A 22455-nucleotide genomic window follows, 5' to 3' on the forward strand; every position below is an offset into this window, starting at 1 on the left:
AAACAATGGTTACAGTTTTTTGTAGTGTTCAGGAGAGTCACAAGATAACAGGTAATGAGGTAGTAAGGTGCTTATTGTGCAGTGATGATTTGAGGCGTCGTTTACAACAATGTGCATTTAAATATTCTGAGATGATAGTGGGCTAGTAGGCAATAACATTATGGTGATTGTAACATATGAAGGTGTTAGTAACAGTGAGGTGATTTTAAAGCATTGGACTACAGTCTCCCATCAGGGGGCGACTGCCCTCACAGCTCTTGGGAAGAAACTGTTTCTAAGTTTATTTGTTTTGGCTTTGATGCTTCTGAAGCATTGACCTGATAGGAGAGGGGCAAACAGCGCATTTTTGTCTCGGTGGGTGGGATCAGTGGATATGCGACTGGCCCTTCTTAGAACCACTCTGTAAAATGTTATCAACCCTTTTGTTGCATAATAAATTTACAGTGATTAAACTCCTTTTTGGTTCAATTTTCCTCACCTGAATTCTGCTGGGCCTGTAAAATGATGAACTTACTAGAACCTGTCTGACAACATGAAATAGGATAAAAGTTGTCTAAAAGCAACACATCATGACCCGAAACAAAGTCCCTGATAACTATCAGTCTTGTAAGGGTTACAAAGTAATTTCTGAAGCTTTGGAACCCCATCAAACACACCAAGAACCATTATCCACAAATGGAGAAAACATGGAACATGGGTGAACTGATTAAACCAGCTTTTATTGTACTAGAAGACCAACCTGTTTGTTTCATATAAAATGCCGTCGGTGGATAGCAGAGTGCTAGAGTGGGCACCCCGATACAAAAACTATCAATTCTCAACCTTGCCATTAATAAAGTATTTTTGAATTTGAATTGAATTTGGGGTTGGATTCCAGACCGTGGCCCTTTTGCTGCATGTTACCTATCTGAAAACTGTGAAAAAAAGGCCACTAGCACTACCAAATCTTACAATCACACATATGGACCTTTATCGCATTGTGCTGTTTATAAAAGTTTTTCGAGAAACTGTTGCACTAGATTCCTCGCCGGTCACTGCCACCCAAGAAAAGATTATCAGCATTAGTAAAAATGTTGGACATAAATTTAGGGATGATCCCACAGTTGCTGCAACTGTTGTGTACATTCAGTCCATCAGCCTAACTCAGATAGCAGAGGACAATATATTTGCTAAGGTAATTTTGTCCAGTATGTGCTGTGGCATTAAACAGAACTATTTACATATTTCTACGTAAATATGTGTTTAGTGTTCCATAACTTTACTTTCCTGGACACAGCCCTACATTTAATTTCTCACTGCTTCACCTAACTGAGGAAGGGCAAGTCTCGTTTTTGTCCCTCATTAAATGTCTTTGTTCAGCAGCCACTTTTAAACTGTGGGAAGGTAATAATGAAGTGGAGTCACTGCCAACACTTGTATTGGATTGACAGACAGCAGACAGAGGGAAGTCTTTGTCCGAAGCTCTCCAGCCTTGCAAGGCCCTGAAGTTGGGCCAGAGTTAGCCGCTGACAGAAATACCTCTGGCTTGGTTGGGGTATTTACACCGGTGTGTATTTGTATCCAAAGACATTCTACCCACCATTCATGCTGGGAGAAATCCCCACTTATGTACCTGTATGTAGAAAATTTAGCTATTTTACTAAAAAACATATTTGTAGGAATACTAACTTACTAAAACTCACAATACATTGAACTGCCACTAGGGATGTCCTAATTAAACCCGTTGGATAACAGGCCACTATCTAAATTCAATGTTTTGATTCTTGCTGATGGATTTCATTTGCTGCTCCCCAGTGAGCCATCTGGATATCTGTCTATCTTAGCATGCAGGGCTTCCAAAGTTATAGACATTATACATGGTATTTTGTCAATCTAACCAATGAGGGTTTGGCTGCTGCAGCTTTCTGTCTGTCTGGGTCATGTCACCTACTCTGTAGTGTGCAACAGGATATGTCTGCAAAAATATACACACCACACTACGGACCAACAACCCTCAAAGCCTCAGTTCAAAATCCCTGTGTGCATGATCTTTCTTACTCTTCTGGTACATGGATAGGATAATTAACAATTTATTAATTCAAAACTCAAGGTTAGGCTTAGATATACCTGTGTGCGACAGTTCACTTAAGGGTAAACGAAAAGTTTGCATGTCAAATTGTCCACGTAGATCAAATCTGCCGCTGTTTGAATATGATTATTATTATTAATTATAATTTGGTATTATAATTTTTAATAATAGGTCATTCAAACTCAAATAGTAGCTATAACAAAATATGGCTCAAATGGTGGTGATACCAGCTGTAAGCTTGTAATAATTTATAACACTAATGCATTTATTAATTGGCTGTTATGGACTCATTTATGCTGGAACAGGAGGCCTGATCTGATTGGTTCCTGGCCGATGTGATTTATCCAGCAGCGTTGATAACTCAAATTACAACTGCGATTAGAGCTTAAACCGTTACTCCTTTATCACCAATCCAATGATTGTGCCTCTGTTTTAATGTCAGATGTTAACTCGAAAGAGGTAACTTCATATTCTGAAAGACCATGCAGCTCTGAATTGCAATGAACACAAACAATTACTGGTAATGAGGTAGTAAGGTGCTTATTGTGCAGTGATGATTTGATGCTTCAACTTGTGCAAACAATCATTGCACAAGTTGTTGCTTTTATTGAACCAAAAGCAATTCCCTGTTACAGTAATTCTCTGATTCAACAACCGTGGAACTCTTCTCACTACTAAACTAAACATACAAAATAAATGTGAAAATAAAGGTAAAAAATGGATTAAAATAAGAGGCAGCAAATCTTAGTTCACTCAGTTGTTTAAACATCACATTCAAGACGTCGACACTGACGCAGCAGCATTGAAAGACAAACAGCTTTGAGAATCAAGCTAGACGTTCTGTTTTCCAACAAACTAGCTACACCTTAGCTAGCTGCACCTTCCCAAGATGGCGACTATGACGACACGTGACCCTTACGCATCACCTTGCGTGATACATAAAGGAGGAGGTCTTAATGGCGTAATTAACGCTTACGCTGATGTGGGGTGGCGCCTTGATTAAAAGGCGGCCTGAATGAGAAATGCAGCGTGAACCAAGGTTCACAAAGAGATTTAACTGATAAGAGGACCGGAAAGATAGAAACAGGGAAAAAGATGGAAAAATCGGCTCTCGGCGGAGCCACTTATAAGAACCACAAATAAACAGCCAAAATCACTTACAAAATGCATGCACATACATCAAAAAATATTCAGCAGTTAAAACAAACTCCGTCTTGGTGTAAACAAGCATTAAACTAAAATCCTATATCTGCCCAGGCACATTTAAATAACATCACCTTGTGGATGAAAGAGAAATAAAAAGGGGAAAGTCCCCTTGTGTTGTTTCAGGGGTGTCCCAGCTCCAAATCCGCGGGCGTCCTGGAGTGCTTCGGCGAGCGCAGGTCCGTCAGGCAGCAAGGAAAGGGGGGTCCCCGAAGTCTCTGGGCTCTTCTGGTGCTTTGTTTGGCCAATACGAAAGTGTGGTCCCTTTTACGATCACTGGGAGATAAACGGCTCTCAGTCTTCGATCGAAGTGGGTTTGAAAGTACTTCTATTAGAGTCGACCTCCTGCATCTGCAGTGCAGGGATGAAGTTGCTTCGGTAAATCTCGGACCAGCGAGAAAGTCGACCAAAGTCGGGGGTGACCCCCCCCCCCCCCTTTGGTCAGTGTTGGATGTGAGTGTTATGTGGGAATGTGTGTACTTTTTTTTTTTTTTTTTTGTGTGTGGTGAGTGGGGCACAAGGGAGGGATGGGGTGAATGAGTTTGTTTTTTTTTTTTTTTTTTCCAGGTATGGGTGTGGTCCGCTCCCTCTCCCAAGAACATCTCAAGTCTCCGATAGGTGCGGAGCCCATCCCCCCCACGTCCTGCCCTCCTCCACTTCGTTGGCGGGCGCCTTGGCCCCCTGGCGCATTGGTTGGCTTCGGGTTTGGGGCGGGTTCCCGGGCGTGCGCCGGCCCACTCCTGGCGGCCTCTTCGCGGGGCCTGGCCCCCCGGGGGGCGGCCGGGGCCCTCGTCGCGGGGGCGGGGCGCCCCTGGGGCCTCTGGCCCTCAGGGCCCATGGCCGGGACCACTTCAGCGGGGCTAGCTGCCGGCGGAGCCCACGGGCTCGTCTCCGCGGCTCTTGAGGGCGTCGGCATTGCGGTGGCTGGGGGATTTCCTCGGGGTCGTCTCTGCTCCTTCCTTGGGGGGGGGGTTGCAGATATCCTGTGTCGGCCCCTCCTGGGCGACCTGCTTTAGGGACCCCTTTGGGAGTCTGGGGTTACGGGTCCCCTGACGCCTGCATCTGTGCTCGGGGAAGGTGGGTCTTCGGTTCTCCACAATCACTATCAAGCTATTTCTGGATAATCTTCACCTAAACTAGTGCACTTTCACATCTCCCACAGGTGCTGGGTCCCAGGTATTAAGTGTTCACTTATATACAGTAATCTTATAATTTATTTATTTATTTATTTATTTATGTTTTTTCACTTTCTTTTTTCAAATATCACATTACACATGTCAGCTTACATAATATATATGATTTAGCAATGGCATCTAGGTGTTATTCGAGTGTATCTGTTGCTTTATGTCTGTTGGTTGTGCTGTTCTTTTTGTGTCTCTTTCCAGGTGATGGAGCAGACAGAGGACGTTTTATCATTCTCTTCCTTTTATCTCCTCTTTCTTTCACCTCTACTCTTTTTTTTCTTTTCTTTCACTCTTTGTTCTTCCTTTACTCTCCCATTGTCATGTCCATATAATTTGAAATTCTCCTTGCAGGAATCATAATAAAGCTATTTACAAGCATAAATCAAGTGGAGCACTATGGCGAAAGCTGTTTGCTCCACTTGTAAAAGCAAAATCTGTCGAGCTCTATCTGGCATTGAGATATCAATTCATATTGCCATATTGCTAGACAGGACACTGGGAAAAAAAAAAAAAGAAAGTCGAGCACGTGGCGCATGGGGTGGAAACCCACGGAGTGAAACAGCTGTGGTGTCTTCCCAGTCTGGCGGGGTGCCAAAGAAGAAGGCAGAATCCAGCATGCGGCTGCGTTATATTTCTTTCCATAGCAACGTTATCTGGTAACTTCGTCGTTAGGGTCGGCGGCCATTTTGGGCCATGTTGCATGATGGGAGTTGCTGGCCATTTTGACCACATTGCATCATGGTAAATGTAGTCTGTCACGTCCTGAACTGGCGTAACAACAGGCATACACTTGGTGTTAGATGTTAAGATTAGGGTGAGGGAATAGCGCTTTTAAGAAATTTATAAACTAGAAAATGCCTGAAAGTGCTCTGAGAACAACAGATACTTGTCAAGGTGGATCCAGATATCTGCAGCTACCCATGAGAGAGCATCTGAAAAGCTAGTCATTCAATTTTAAGATGTTCAAGTCAAATCACAGAGTTCATGAAACAGGGGATAACCTTCACTTTAAGTTTTGCTGTACACAATGAATTTGAACAACATTGAGATATGTTAGGAGCTGAGAATGAGTCATATCTGAACTAAGAGTAGAATGCTAAGAGTTCAGAAGTTCAGCTAACTGATCTGCATAAAACACCATCAGCAAGAGCAATGTATGAGCTTATTGTAGAATGTAGTTGTTTCAAGTCAGATTGACATTATAGTTTTCCCAACCTGTAGTGGTTAACCAGCTGCAAAAACTCAGGGTGGGAAAAAATCTAGGGTTGGAGAGACTGCAATGTTTGGGCCGTCCTGCACTAACGCAGAATATGCAATAATGATGAAATGTATCATTGTTTTAAGGTATTCTAAAGCAGCTGAGGTTTCAAGAATATGCATAGCATTGATTTTATTCATTTTAAAGTAGTACTGGACTGAAACTGTAGAAAAGGTGCCATATTGGGGACAAAAAATCTTTATTGAACCGTCCTTGATTTCAGCTTGTGAATGGGACAGAAATAATCTCCTGATAGGCTTTGATCTCTGGAACAAACTTTTATTAATCAAAGGAAATGGCTACAAGTTCAACTACTCCCAGCCAGTAGATGGCACACTCGCCAGCTCTCATTCCAGCCATCAGTTGTACCGTTTGCCAGCTGGTTGTCAGGTCCTTTTTTTAGCATTAGCAAACTTTAATTTACATGTCCAGAAAGAAAGCTGCAACCTCTGCCTTATTCTTATTCTACACCACTCTAGATGTGCTGTGAAAGTATTATATTTCAAAAATAAATTGTTTTTCTGAAAAAGTTGCAGTTATGACCTTTGATTTTAAATAGGCATTTTGAGTTATGTTGCAACAAAATTGTTAGTTTCTTATTATGCATGCACCACATCTTGCCTCAGCAGCAAGAATAGAAAACCTGGAATGGACAAAAGTAATTGGCTTTAGCATACATCTGCTTCCAGAGACAAAATCCCACCTGCTGTGTTTAAGCATGTCAGCAGGATTGGTAGTACTAGAAATAACCTGGAATAGAGAAAGCTAATTGGCTTTACACATAAACTAATTAGACTGAAAGCCTAGCATGAGGTTAAAGTCTACATTTTAGGCTTTTGGCTGACGATCTTAATGGATTTGGAGTGAAAATTAAGTAGCTTACTGTTATGCGGATGTGTCTAAATCTGAACTCTTTTATTTTTACTAAGTATGCGTGGTACGACTAAAGCATTCAGCTCTTAGCCGCAGAGCTGCCAATTGTATGATTTGTCATGCTTAGAGTCTATTGGATTGGCATCTATTAGAAAGGAGGAAGGTGGTTAATATCTGGAAACAGAAAAGTACTGTCTCAGAAAACCTGATTGTAAATATAAAGTAAAAAGTACAAGATAGATGAGTTATGAGTAAACTGCTGCTTGGACAGATTGAAGATAGTTCAGTTAGTGAGAGTCCTCCTGTGGAATTACAATGTAAAGGTCAATAGGTCGTGTTACCGTGTTACTGTTGCAGCTTACGGTGTCGCTAAAGCTGAAATAAATACTACTTATCAGAAGTTTGCCAGCTACTAATCTCGTACAACAAGACACCAAGCAAACCACCACTGCTCCTCACTCTGTAAACAACCAAGCCTTCAATGAAGCAGGTATTCACAAGAAACTTCTACAGAGTGATGCAAAATAAAGAAACATGCCAAAAGACTGGAAACCCTACAATACCTTGCTTTTCGCATTTGTGCCAAGTTTCTGCTCCCTTAAAGATTTGAGCTTGACATACAAGATTTTGGGTGTTCATTACCACGACATTGGTCAACAAGAGAGGTCTCCCACTCCAGTCTTCAAGAGTTGCTGTCAAGAAACCTTTGAATGCATCCCTTCTCAAATGAATTTGAATAGTATGGCCAAATCACCTCTCTAACATCTTGTGTCGCTCTGCTCAGGCCTGCTAATAAGCCAGAAACAGGGATGCATCTTCTGAGTTGCATGACAGTGCCTCTTGAGGAATTTTTTTTTGGAGACCCCAAGTCCATCTGCCCATCCGTCAATCTCAAGGTTATCAAAGTCAGACATCCAGATGTGGTACATTGTTTTTCCTGTGAGTTCTGGGTCTGCTCACAGTGGGATGTGCCTGGAAAATAAGGTGACCAGATTTCTAAAATCAAATCTGGGGACATTTCTTGCTCGTGGATAAAAATCAATACATCTAATCAAGATGAAATTAGGAAACGGGGACAGTAATGGTTTCATTTATTTTTACATGTTTATTAATATTTAAACAATAAAAATCAAGTGTAAAAGACAGGAATGTGCCTCTCCAGACCTTTAGTGCATCCTAAGATTAATAAAATCAATAAATAGTGTTATTAATAGAAACTAGAACTGTGTCTCTGGGTTGGGGCAAAGTGGTGGGAGTGGAGGGGTCCAGAGTGGTTAGCAGGGTTTTCCAATTTTGTGGGGCTCAAAGAGCTCTGCCACCCCCTAAGGGGAAAGTGACATGAGAAAAAGAAAAAACAGTAAATACAAACATTTAGCCGGTGGCTCTCTGTGAAGACAGAGCCCCCCAAATTAAAAAAAACTGCAACAAATACTCATTCTGTTCACATCTACATACCTATGAAAAATAGGTTTTTCTGCGTTAACATCAAAAAGTAGCAGTCAGGTCCGCTGGTAAAGGATGATATATGTTTCTTACTGTCAACTGACCACATAAGGGTTCTGTGCATCACAAAGCAGATTTATTTCTCCCATAATGGGCTATAAGCACATAGAGCACATAGTGCATAGAGCCTGTTTGGAACAAGACATTGTCCAATGGATTGTGGTGATGTGAGGTGAAACAAAGGCACAGACTTGGAAAACCCCTTGACATGGATGCCAGTGATTTTGTGTGTAGTGCAGCATGAGCATGTATAAACTTACATAAAGTGTGTATAACTACATTATATGTATGTGTATGGTAGTAGCTGATGTGTGAGTATGTTGTTTGCTCCTTTAAGGTGAGTTAACTCCGGTCAGTGAGTCGCTAACATGAGATCATCTCTGGTTTCTTCAAGGCCTTCTGTGTCTGAAGAGCATCAGCCACGGTATCCAAAGGTCTGGATAGAATAAGAGGAGAAGAGGATATATTATGTGCACAACAGAAATTTTTAAAACACAAGAAAAAAAATAAATAAACTAAACTGCCTCTTTATTGTGCCCCAGCTAGGGAAGTGCAGTGAAACTCATGTTCAGTGCAGAGACTCAGAAAGAGTTTATATCCTCAGAATATTGGGCTTCTCAGCTCAAACCTGAGTATATCATGTCAGAGCTTTATCACTTGAACTTTATTAATACTCTAAGTAAATATTTCTCCCTTCTCCTCAATCATTCTTTACATCAATATTCCTATTTTCCTCCACTCTCATTTAATCTCCTTTCTGTCTTCCTATCTTTTTCCTCTCTCCTCTTGTATCAATCTTACATTATTCTAAAACAGAGACATTATATATTTAAAATCACTTCCAAAAACATTAGAATGTACAACATGAAAACGTCCTATTATTATTATTATTATTATTATTATTATTATTATTATTATTATTATTATTATTATTATTATTATTATTATTATTATTATTATTTCCTCTGATTAAATACAAAAAATGCTAATTACCACAATACTAGGAGCTACAAGCAAAAACAACATAATAAATTAACATTAAACAGGCAGTTATCTCTTCCTCCATCATTCTCAGATCATGCAGATCTTGTTTCATTCAGTTTTCCTGTTACTGACTCCTATTTTTTCATGAGGAACTTTCATAAATCCAAACTGAGCAGTAGAAAAGCTAAACCTAAGCCTGGAAGTCTATGCTCATAAATCACAACCATAAATCAGCAAAACAACTTGAAATAACTCTACTAATAACTAACTATCTGAAATATAAACTAAAGGTCACCAATCAGTTCTAAAACATCTTTAGACGAACCCTTGTTGATCCATGGAGAACCACCGTACCAGATTAGCGCCTTACAAAGAGTTTTCAATCATTCTGTTACATTTTATCTGAGTGTCTTTTACTCATGTGAGCAGCAACTCGTGGTCTTGTCTTACTTTTTATTGATTATTTTTTAACCTGGAAAAAAAAAAACATTTCTCACAGGATCAGCTTGATCCAAATAAAATGAATCGATTAACACACTTACCATAACACAGCAGCTCCCCATCAGTTGCCACCAGTTGACGGCTTTTCACTTCTTCTTCTTCTGTTTTAAAAGTGGTGCGCTCGTCTTCTTCTTCTTCCTCTTCGTGTTTTAATGGCATCTGACATCCAAAAGGATCATTACCGCCATCTAGTGGTGCGCTCTGTTCCTAGTCTTTATATTATCAGCAGCGCAACCAGCTACCGCAACACATATTCCCCTTCGGTAAAATCGGGGACATTTCCGGGGACAGCTTTAGCCGGGGACAGGTGGTCCAAAACGGGGACAGTCCCCGGAAAACGGGGACGTCTGGTCACCCTACTGGAAAACCTCCAAAGGGTGGAACCCAAGAAGCAACTTGTTCACACGTCCAAACTACTTCAAATTACTTATTTTGATGCAGAAGAGCAGCAGCTGCGCTCTGAGTCTCCCCCAGATTATGGATATCACCTGTCTCTAAGGATGAGTCCAGCCCCCAAGTGAAGGAACCACATTTTAGCTGCCTGTATCTGGGTTTTCATTCTTTCACTTATGATCCATCTCTTGTGACCATAGGTGAAGGTCAGACCACAGACAGACCAGTAAATTGAAACGTTACTTTTAGGCTCAGCTCATTCTTCACCATGACACATAGCAAGTGCTTGCATTGGTGGAGATGACACTACAAACTGCCTGAGGCATAAACTAATTCTCAGCCAGGAGGGCAAGGTGTAGCTGTTCAACGATTGAGAATCATGGCCTGACACAGGATCAGGATTTTTACTGACAAGTCAGAATGGCTGAGTTCTAAATTGGTAAATTAACCAGCAGCCTCTGTGAAGTCTGTATTCACACTTGGAAAGGTGGAAGTTTCTCAACAATTCATCAGTGTAGCTACTGTTGTTATGAGGCATAATAATAGCATTAGAAACAAAAACTTTATATGCAGTTCTGTTAGGTTGTATCAAGGTCTATCAGTTGCACACCTAGCATTGAACCATATGGACTCAATATATTGTATACAGAAAAAAAAATACTTTCAGTTTATAGTGCCAATAGTTGCTTCCCTAATTGCTGAGCCGGCAAATTGAAAATAATCTCATTTCTAGATCTATGTTTAAATTTCCAATTCTCCCCAAAAAGCGTTTTATATCTGAGGTACATTTTATGTAAGCTGACTCTGCCAGATAGATTTGCTTCGCATATCCATCTGGAAACCTTCCATTGAAGTAATTTTGGGAAGGGGCGAAAATACTGGTTAGCTGATTGGCCTATGTTGGTGATAGACAAGCCAAATAAACCAATCAGATCAACGAAGCATATGACGTACTCGTCAACATTCAAAACACAACCACAAGCCAAGCTACTCTTGCTGCTGCAGGTAAAGGCTCGTTAGCTCAGCAAAGAAATACTCTGTAATTCCGATAAAACTTGCTCGATAGCCACGCTAACGCTAGTTTCATCGGCTGAAGCCGCCATGTTCTTTAGACTGAACTGTCGCGCTTCCCGTTGCGTCACCTCAACCTGCCTCAAAGCCAACGCTGATTGGACGTTCGTTTGGTGAACTGCTCCAAATTTTCTTTAACGGAGAGTAGCCAGACTGATCTGCGAGTGAAACCTTGAAAGCTCGCGAGATCAGGATGGTCTCACGAGGCTACATTTTATGTGAGTTCTTGTGAGAACTCTGACATGGTTTAATCCACAGGACGCACAAGCCCTCACCTCGCCCATCCCTCCTCCTCCATCCTCCTCCAGCAGCCAAACCCTTGCATGTTTTTGTGAGCCTAGTATTCATTTAATTTGATCACCCTATTTGATGTGTATTACTTTTAGTTAGTTCAAATACTACTGCATATCTTACTACGTTTTTTAATCTTATGGATAAATTTGGCATCAGGTGCCCGTTTTCTCACATGAACACCTAACCCCAAAAAATGTCTGCGCGTGCCTGTGCCTCACTATCGTCAATCGATGGATTCTATGACTTTGTTTCTTAGCAGCTTATGAAATTCCTTGGATCAGAAGATTTGTTGCTTCTTGAAAACTCTGAGCCTAATTCATGCTGTTGGACAGGCTCGTTTAACTGATCTGGTAATTCTATTGGACAGGCAGTAGGTTTGGTCAATCACACTTAATTCATTTTTTAATAAAGGGAAGCTATTTCTTTCCAACAGGTCCAGATTGGAAAGCCCTTGTGAGAGATTTTTTTTTTTTTCAATGGTCTGAAACATTAACCCTGACATACAAAAGAACAAAATAAATCTACAAGGGAGCAATTGATCGATTGACATATGGCCCTATGAAGACTTTTTTTTTTTTAAAGCTTAGGGTTATTAAATAAAGTAGTTCCCTCACTTGGGCTTGGAAAGACAATGCTCAGACTGCCTTTCATTTATTCACAGAATCCCTGGGATCCAGGGGTGAAAAGGCTTTTCTGACAGCCTATTTAATTGGACCGAAATGTTCTGTACATGACAATTATGACCGCCGTTCTACTCAGAAAGCCAAATCACAAACGACAATGATGTCCAAAACACAAACACAACGTTGCTGCTGTAATCCAACTCTAACGGCAAAAGTCAAACAGGATCAAACAAAGCAAACATAATCTGGTGTGCCGCCTTTATTCATTTTAGAACTGGAAGAAGTCAAGGCAGTTTGCTGTCATGCAAACACTTTGATATTAATCACACCTTCACGGTTTTAAGCTTTTGGAAATGCTCTCACAGCAAAGCCCTGGTCTGGCGTAATTCATACATGTGGGGCAATGTGGCAAGCCAGCTGATCCCCTGTGTGTTGTTTAAGCATAAAGTACTTACTCTGGCTTGGTTAGACGAAGAGCTGCCGTTATGAAATAAGCAACTGTGTTTAGGCTTTAAACCTTTAAGACGATTGGTACATTTTGGGCCAGGTGCGTCCATTTCTTGCGGTTGTGTAAGAGTGGGGGGAGTAATGTGTGTACCAGCCAGGCACGTGAGGGTCGCATTTCTTTTGATCCGTTCAACCCATTCTTGCAGATACGTGACAATGTCGCTGCTGAAAAGGAGGCTATGATCAAAAAAGGAGTAAACAATGAAAGAACAGAAAGTGGGAAGATGACACAGTGACAGAGATGGGAAAAGAGAAAGAGGGATGTGCGTTGGGAAAAGGAAGGAAGGAGAGTGGCATCTCACGCTCCAGTGGAAGTGAAGTCATGCGAGCAACGCTGCAGCTTTCTCTTCAGCATGAACAGCTCTAGTTAGAACGTAATGAATTGTTTTTAACAGCAACACCTGAAGCACACCACCACTGACACGAGCACGATAGAAGCACGCAAGCCCCAGCCCCTCACCAACCCCAACCGGCTTTCAGCTGAGCGAAGATGCCAGTCCAAGACTAAGACAGAGCTTCATTAAGAAATAAGAAGAACTCTGGTTTGATTCCACGCTAACTTGTTATTTGCACACAAAGCTGTCCCATTTAGTGGGTAAGCAAGTGCAAGAGCAAGTGTTCTTACATGTCCAACATTAATCTACTGACATGAATGGTTGCTCATGGAAATTAAACTCACTTTGCTGTCAGGTTTTGATGGGAGGGTCAAGAAGCTGTTTCATATTGTACATGTATCATTATGACAGCATTAAAAAGTAAAGGAGGTGTTTTAAAAACAGGCATATCTCCTGAGCCTCTTACAAGATATGCTTGATTTACTTTCACGGACAAGAGTCATTTTAGCTAAACTCTTATCTTTCTGAGGCATTCTTTGTTTTTAAAGAAATCCACGTTCCCAGATTTATCAATCATTTCAAGTTAGATTCGTGGTTGGGTTCTTAGAAATATGCAAGTTTTTATATAAAACTTCAGTTTGTGTTTCACTTGTATAGTTTTGATAAAAGCCTCTGTTGTTTCCAGGCCAAGATAAAAAAGACATAAAATAACAAAATGTTTATGTTTATTTCCATCTCAACACACACCAAAAAATAATTTTTTTATGGGCTTATGGTATATGTAGTACCTATTGTTGTGCTCAGGAAATCAGACACCCCGAAATTCAAGCCGGACGTGGTGTTGCTTTTAAAGACTTAGACTTAGACATCTTTATTTGTCATTTTGTATGTACAGAGTGCATACAGAACAAAATTTTGTTGCATACAGCTTGTAATTAAAAGTAAACAATTGAAATGTAAACAATGCAGGAAAATTGCAGCAGTGATTAAAAAGTAAACAATTGAAATGTAAACAATGCAGGAAAATTGCAGCAGTGATTAAAAAGTGAACAATTGAAATGTAAACAATGCAGGAGAAGAGAACAAAGAAAACCGTTTGTATGTGCAGAAATTATGGTGCAAAAATGCATTTGGAAACAGCATTTGTAATGCCAGATAAAGATGCAATGGTGCAAATGTGCATCAAGCCTATGGTGCAACATTTTTCCCTCAGCTGCAACACTTAAAGCACACAGGGGTTCGCGCTGCGTCTTTACCCTGATCCAGCTGCTAGTGACGAAAATTCATAAATGAAGACTGTAAAGGGCTCCTTTAGAGGAGAGAGACGGAAAAATGGGTCTGAGCTAAAGCCCCTGATGTTACAAGTTCCTTAAAATTACCCTTAAAAGTGCAAACCCAAATTACATGTAACGTAATTTTGCGCATCTGAATTCAAGCGCAAGGAACCACGCCCCCCGAACTACCGTTGGTTCTGTGTCGTTAAAAACAAGAGAGCATGAAAAACAGCTACTGACTCTCCTATTGATTTCAATTGGGACATTTTGGTACGACTGGAAGGACATTAAACGTAGTGATTCACGTTTTGAAGGCTGGCCGCTGATAAAAGCACCTGGCTCCGAGAGGGCGGGGGGCGCAGTAAGAGCGGTGAAGCACAAAAACACAGCGCACGTAGTTAAAAAAATGCAGAATAAATAAGAATGAAACTTATAAACAGACTAATTGGCGTTTTAGTCTGCTTCTGGTTAGCAGAACTGTTTTCTAATCCAGCGTGCAGCCATGACTGGTCCTGAATGATGGCTTTATCTGGGAGCTGCTCTGCCCTCATGCCTCCTGCTCCGCAGAAGGCGGAGTTTAGACTGAGCTCTGGATGGGTTTTGTTATTTTTATGTTATTTTTAATTTATTTGGTCCAAACATTTACTCGCCATGTGGCAGCTAGCCCTCTGAAATTCACTCGCCAAATGGCGAGTTTACTCGCATTTGGCGACTGGTGAGTGTTAATTTCGGACCCTGCTGGTGGACCTGCAGCGGATGCTGCGGAACCTCTTCCAACAGGGCAACAGCAAGAATAGTCCATGGTGGGGGTGTGAGGGGTCCCTGATGATGTTACGGGCTAGGGCCATGCAGCGCTCAGATGAAATGTCCTTAATGGAGGGAAGAGGAGCCCCGGTGATCCCTTCTGCTGTTCTCACCACTCTCCTCACGATTCTTCCAGTCTGTGGCATTGCAGTCTCCACACCACACAGAGAGACAGCTGGTCAGAGGTCAAGCAGGGCTGTAGACAGGGATCTGGTCCTGGAAGCAGGCAGGCTGATACAAGGTGGGGCAGGCAAGAGATGGCTGACAGGTCCGAGGGGCTTGCCTAGGATCGTGGGTCATGCAAACAGTTCAGGACGTGTCCAGAGAACAGAAGCCGATGAGGTGTTTGAATGACGGCAAGGTCAGAACAGGAAATCCAAAGAACAAGAATTTGATCCAGAACAAGGCAGGGCAGACAAGGCTGGCCATTTACTCACAACAATGGTTTGCAAATATCCTGGTGTTGACTGAAAAGCTGGAGTGTATAAGTTAACAGACACAGTTCATTGTTTTTCAGTATGGTGGATAACAGGGTAAGGGCTTGATTGGTCAATTAAAGGAGAATTACATTTTAGGATTGCTAATGTGCTTCTTCTCAAGGATTGCGCATTAGTTGGCGTCCTATAAAAGTGTGCTAAAACAGGATGGATTAGTGGATTTCAGCAGTGGCTACTTTTATCAGAAGTGTTGACGTTTCTGATGAAAACATTTCCATTACTGAATTTTTAAGAAGATAACTGGGTACCACAGTGTTCAGTGTCATCTGGTGGCCCAGCAATGTTGGTGTGGATTACTCTAAAAGTGATTGTGGTGTGTTTTCTGACATGTCTGCTGTTGAAGATGTGTGTTGTTCTTTGGAGTTCCTCTGAGCAGAACCGTCCCACCGTCCCAAGAATAAAATTTAACTATCTGGAAAAAAACCCACTTTGCACTATATATATATATATATATATATATATATATATATATATACATACACAAACACAAGGGGTAAGACAACCTGCCCAGTTACCGCAAATATGCATGACTGTAGAGTTTTCACCAGCAACAAGTTTGGAAGTCGAGCATCTTGCACCATGCAATGTGATAGTAGTTATAATCATATCAAGCTCATTCAGTGTGCCATGTTGAAGTCTTGTATTATTTTAGATATCAGACAAGATGTGCTGGGCTTTAGACAGCCTTTAGCCATCCCTGTGTGTTTCCTGAAAGATGACAAGCCGGATTATAGTCCACTTGTCACCTCTGACACACAAGGTAAACCATTACCATATTTGGTAATTTATGTAACAGTTATGGCTACAATCAGCTGGCCAGTAAATAAGAGGTAAAGCACCTTGGGATGGTCTGGGAGTGGTGCATCACACTCATCATTTCTTAACATTAACACATATCTGACTGGTTGCACTGAAGTATGCTGAGACCAAACAGACATGTAGACCTGGTCACCGAGTTTCACTGTGTTCTATCTTTTAGCCATGATAGATGTTGGTTTCACAATTAATGCATAAAACTCTGTATGGGCCCTGTTGAGTAGATTGTTTTCTGTATTTTGTTCCATGAGACTGGCTACAATACAGATTTATATATACTTGCTCAGTGTTTTTATGAACATCAGTTCACAATTTTTCAGTTCACAATTTTTTACCTTTGCACAGCAGCTATTGAGATGGAATTCGGCTGTTGAGAATGCCCTTTTTAACTTTTATATCTCTGCTCGAGGCACAGCTGAGGTGCTGCAGTTATTTTTTGAATTGTGGATGGTGCTTCAGGTAGAATCTACCTTTAATCAACAGCTGGTAGAGGAGGAGACTTACAGAGGAGGATCTATTACAACCCCAACTTCAAAGTTTGGCCTCAGAAGTCAGAAATCTGTCATCTTGCAATACCGAAACAAAAACAGACAAACTTTTGGACTCTATCTAGCAACTCTTTTGCAAGTGAGACTCACAGTTAGGACCATAAAAAGAATGGGGATGTGCGAGGCCAGCTGAAATGACAGGACCCTTTTCTACAAGCAATGCATGTCAGTGTTAACCTGACCCAAGCCAGATTGATATCTCTCCACCTAGCTTCACTCACATCCATCTGGGACCTCTCCCATAGAGAGTGATTTCTCCAACCAATTTTATTTTCCAGCCAATCAGGACGCAGGGCTGGAGTTTCATAGATGTGACGTAGTGGAGAAGCGACCGTGACGTGAGGCTGTTTAGACAGCAATGGCGGCTTGCATCGAGGAAGCAAGCGTTAACATTGATGCTGCTATTTCTTCCGTGTTGTCCAATCTACCTAATATTGTTTCATTAAAAGAACATCAGAGAACGGCTCTGAAGGCTTTTGTTGGTGGAAACCATGTTTTCGCCCTTCTCCCGACCGGATTTGGCAAGTTTTGTTTTCCGGGGCGCGCCCGTGGCGGAGCGGTTAGCGCGAACCATGTTAGGAGGCATTTAGTCCTGGACGCGGTCAGCCCGGGATCGACTCCGACCCGCGGCGCTTTGCCACCTGTCTTCCCCCCTCTTCCTGTCAGCTCACTGTCAATAAAATGCGTGCTACTAGAGCCGCAAACACATTAAAAAAAAATAAATAAAAAAGTTTTGTTTTTTCCTGCGTCGCTCTCACTGCGTCACGGGTTGGCTTTGGTGTGAGTGGTTGAAATAGCACGTCGATAAAGATGACAGACAAGTGGCTTATCCAATCATATGCAAGGATTTTTGATAAGGCCCAGCCTTCAATAAAGGCAATTCCTATGGATCAGTCCCAGATGGATGTGAGTGGAGCTAAAGAGACACAGATCAAGGCACAAGTGAATAATGTGAGGAGGTAACAAGCTGGGGTAAAGTGCAACAATGTCTGTATGGGCAACACTATACAGAGGACAGACTGCTAGTTGGCATTGGAAATGGCCAGTGTTGTTTAGTAATGGGAATGGCAGTTATTTTGAGTGTACACTGAACTGAGTGTACTTTTTCTGTTCTCGCTCGTTTCTGTTCTCTCTCTCTTCGGAGATGGTCGCTTTTCTCTCTGCTCTGGCTCTGCCACCCCCCTCCTGCTGCTGCTGTGTCTTGTCTTTCTGAGCACTGTCTTCATATCACCCGAACTCTGAAACTATGGATTTAGTCAGCTGGTCTCTCAATGCTATTGATCAAATTTTTTCAATGGGAAGTCAGGGTCCTGCCCAGATGGGACGTCCTGTCCAGATGGGACACATTTCATGGGATACACCCTAGATTCTTGGAACAGGTGGAAAATGGTGGTTGTTCGATTTTGTCAGTCGAGGACGTGGAAGACATGTTTGGATTCATGATACTTGGATTTCTGCTAATTGGATTCTGTGGATTTTTGATGTATCAGCAAATTCAGCGGATGTCGGTAGCAATTATGGCCTTGATTAGGCTACCGGCCGCATATGATGCGATCACTAAGGCCGTGAACGAGCTGACCCGTAAGTTGGAGGAGCAGAGCCGCAAGCTGGATGCGCTGGAGTGCAGACTGGCTTTGGTGGTTGAACTCAAAGGGGAGATGGGATAAAATCTGGATGTGAAACGCAGAAAAAAGCCCAACAAATGTGGGATATTGGTTCGCCACATGAAACCAGCGATGAAAGGACTTTAAAGCTGACAGAAAAGTTGGTGCAGCTTGTTCACATATCAAATTGTGTATTTGGATTATGCCTCTCCTATCAGTAAAACTCCCCTGGATGTTACGGCGAGAGGGCTCAGAGGTGCTCCCCTGCTCCCTCCTCCCCCGAGGTCATCTGTTGATGTCCGCGGGGGAGGAGGGAGCTGTTCTGAACTGTGGCGCTTTTCCATCATATCAAAGACAATGGCCCTTCTGGACAGCGTTCATGGAAAAAAAAAACTTTCACCCACACACACAACCACACATAACTAATGCTCACAACAACATACAAAGTTCATGCGACTAGTCTCCAAGGTTAACCCCCTGCATAAAGGTCTCGTATTATGTGCTTTTCTCGTGTGAGGTTTTTTTGATATCTCAAACTGTATCCTGGAATAGGATAAAGTGTGAAATATGTTTTTTTTCCTCTTCCTCCCCAAATGTGGCTCCTATCTTTCCACAGAGTTAAAGGCAGCACCCTATGGTAACAGCGTCAGATGGGGTCCTCGGCAGCAAGGCCTCAGTCAATCGTTCCCCTGAAATGTTTGTGATGTATGTATGGTTGTGCTGGAACTGCAATTTCCCTCTGGGATTATTAAAATATTTCTGATTCTGATTTCTGATGCTCTAAATCACTAATATCAGTTCATATAAAATGATTTGTTACAAAAGATTTGTTCACCAAATCATTCAGTTCATTCAATTACATTTTCATGGCTTAGGTCACAGTTTTTGTGCTATTTAAAGAGCTCTAAATGGAAATAGAAACAGGAAAAAATATAACTATGACTTTTGGGGCAAAAATCTATCACTTGTATCACGTTTCATACAATGTGTCACATTGTATGAAACGACAACAGTTAACAATGTGTCACATTGTATGAAACACTGTAATACCAGATTATATCAGAAAAAAATCTATTGCATACATCATGGTATTATCTATCTCAAATCACGTCCGTCCTATCTTAGTCCATTAATGTAGTATGTGAGTAAATGACCGCCACTTTCAATACGATTTTTGTACTGCACAAATCAGGGCATGATTTGTTCACGCTGCAACACAGTCTTAGTGACAGTGCAACCGAATAATGACCCGTTTCGTACAGTCTTATAAACTGCATGAATCTGTCAGAGCGAACTAATCAGGTCCTGACTCTTGTACTGCACACATCAGGATGAGTTTCATTCGCACTGTGACACAGCACCACTGTCAGCAGCAGCACTGCACTAGTTGGCAAATCACTCAGTGGTAGTACTTAGTTTGTTCATTAGGTTCACACATCTTGACTCAACAACAACGTGAACAAATCATATACTGATTCGTCCAGTATCAGAGTGAGTTAATCAGCACCATTTCTGGCACAGTATTAGTTGTTGAATCACTCCTCATTCCTTTTTCTGTGTCCTCTAAATAGGTGGACACACGGCTAGCTAACAGCTAAGGTTTGCTTTGAGAGGCAGATTGTGTAAGTCAAAGAATGTGAAAAGTTCAACTCCTGACCAACTCACACTGTCTTTAACTGAGAAAGTAACAGATCAGTCGGTGAAGTGATTTGATTCAGTTTGTTCACACAAATTATTCATTCATTTGAAAGGAACACTTATAAACGACACAACACTAGTGTTGTTAGGTTGAAGAAAAAGTCAAAATATAAAGAAATGTTCTTTATGAATGTAAATGTGTATCAAAATTTCATATAGGGTTTGTTTGCAATGGTAGAAAGCTTTTTTTCTTTGCTCAACTCTCTAATTAGTACTTCCTTGATTTTCCAAACTGACAAAGTGTCTGCTGTCTGCTGCTGGTTAACAATTTGTCACATCAGTACCATCTTTTTTGTATGTGAGACTCAAAAGCCATGACACATTTTAAAGTAATCTTAAGGTAAGTTTTCAAAGTTAGGTCATTATTCATCCTAAAGTTTATTTCAGTCTAAACTTTTAACTCATAAGTAAAAGTTACACACTCTCAAAAATAGTAAGAGAAAACACAAAATGAGTGGTTGAGTGGTAAATGGCCCAACCTGTATAGTTGTTGGTGAAGACCTGAGTCTGCAGCTCTGTCAGAATCTCCATCTGATCTTCTGTTGGTGCCTCCGCTGGCTCCTCTGTGGGTGTTTGAGCTACAGTCTGCAGGTCTGGTTGCAGTGGGACTGTGGTGCTGCTGGTCCAGTCCTCTGGCAGCATCGTGGCAGCGGTGGACTGTGAGTCCTCTGTGCTCAGAGTGGAGACCCGTGCCAGGAACAGAGAGCAGAGCAGGGGGAGTAGCATCACCCAGAGGTGGCAGCCAGAGCTGTTGTTGCTTGATCTAACCCTCAGTGACATGGTGTCAGGATATGAAGAGCTCTTCAAGAGGACGAGGACAGGTACTCACAGCCTCAAAATCGGGCCACAAACAAATTGAAAAATCCTTTAGAGGGGAAGTTTGTTGCGTTCTTCTTATTGTCTTTCCTACAGTCGTTCCCTTGTCTTTTGTTTCCCACTGTTTCTTTATATTCTTCTTAATTTACTTCTCTTCATACCGTTTGTAGATGGAAGAAAATAGTATCTCCCCTCATGATCTTGCAGTGCTGCATGAGAGAGATAAATTATGTGAGACAGTTGTACGTACGCGTATGGGCTGCATCCAGCTGTAATCTGCCTGCTCTCAGCTCACTTGCTGTTATTCTCTCTCCAGCCTCCTCCTTTCCGTCCCTCAGCTCACTCATTCACTCGACTGCTTACTCTCTCTCCCTGATCTCCAGCTGGGCGGACTGAGCTCTTGCGTAACACCTACTCATTTGCTGAGCTCATGTAGCCTTAAATCCAGATATTCCTGGTCAATGCGCTTTCCCTCTCTAGCCTTACAATTGTTCTCTCTTGGAGTTTGAAAGCAGGGACTGCTGCTTGTAAGAAATATTTTAGATTCCTCAATGAAGATGCAATCTCACCTGGTAGAAGGAGGTTTTTAAAACTTGTATTCAGAAGAAAACTATGGTGGCCCTGAAGTGTAAACTACATCAATAAGTCTACAATCATCTACAAATTAAAAGTGACAACATTAACTAAGCACATATACAAATTAAAAAACAACATATTTTAAACCACAACAGCAAATTTAAAACACAACATTAACTTGAAACAAATACAAAGTAAAAAAAAACAACTAACTATTGAAGTACACAATAACATAATGAAAACACAACAACATATTAAAAAAACAGGACTACAAATCCAGAACACAACATAAAAAACCATAATGACATTAAGATATCAGAAATATCAGACTTCGCTAATTGGACGACAGCGCCATTTGGCTTTTGAACTGGAAGTCACCGATAATATTCATTTTTTTTTTTATATTTCAACAAATGGCAAATATACAACAAAAAACAATTAAGTATACAGAAGAACACAACATTTACATAAACAAACATCTAGGGGTGTAAATTAGACAAATATATGCAAAGCCTGACACATGGAAATAGTCTTGAGAGCTTTTTCATTGGTAGAGTCCATTATTGATTTACGTAACATAACACATTCATGTAACATTCATGTTTTCAAATACCCACTAAAGGCAGAATAACTTACGGTTCAAAAGTCAAAGACTTAGACTTAGACTTAGACTTAGACTTAGACTTTCTTTATTGTCATTTTGTAGCACAGAGTGCATACAGAACGAAATTTCGTTTTTTCATACAGCTCAGAAAGATTGCAGTAACTCTACAGGATACCTTGCAGTGAATTTACAGTACAGGATAAGAAAAATGCAGTGGTAAATCACAGTCGAATACAGGATAACTTTCAATTAACTTTCGGATAAAGTGCAGCAGTGAGCAGTAGGCAGATTGAAATGTAAAAACAATGTAAGCAATGTAAACAATTATGCAGTAAGGTGCAGCAGTGATTTAACAATAGGCAGTTGCATTGTAAACAGTTTTGCAGTACGTTTCCGGAAAAAGTGCAGCAGCGATATGATA

The 22455-nt window shown here is 41.3% G+C and overlaps 1 protein-coding gene across 3 annotated transcripts in view; it reads right to left on the reverse strand.

The window, feature by feature from the left end:
- Positions 1–21237, reverse strand: part of zgc:162331 (CCP domain-containing protein) — a 57640-nt gene extending 36403 nt beyond the window's left edge. For 2 of the 3 annotated variants that reach the window (XM_036132415.1, XM_021311981.2), the window contains exon 1: positions 20518–21237. In XM_036132415.1, the coding sequence (XP_035988308.1) occupies positions 20518–20818 (301 nt within the window). In that variant the 5' untranslated portion in view covers positions 20819–21237. The remainder of the gene's footprint in view (positions 1–20517) is intronic. The other variant, XM_036132414.1, reaches the window with a different exon arrangement.
- Between the last annotated feature and the right edge of the window lie 1218 nt (positions 21238–22455).

Source organism: Fundulus heteroclitus, unplaced genomic scaffold (assembly GCF_011125445.2).
Source record: "Fundulus heteroclitus isolate FHET01 unplaced genomic scaffold, MU-UCD_Fhet_4.1 scaffold_50, whole genome shotgun sequence".
Taxonomy (NCBI): Eukaryota; Metazoa; Chordata; class Actinopteri; order Cyprinodontiformes; family Fundulidae; genus Fundulus; species Fundulus heteroclitus.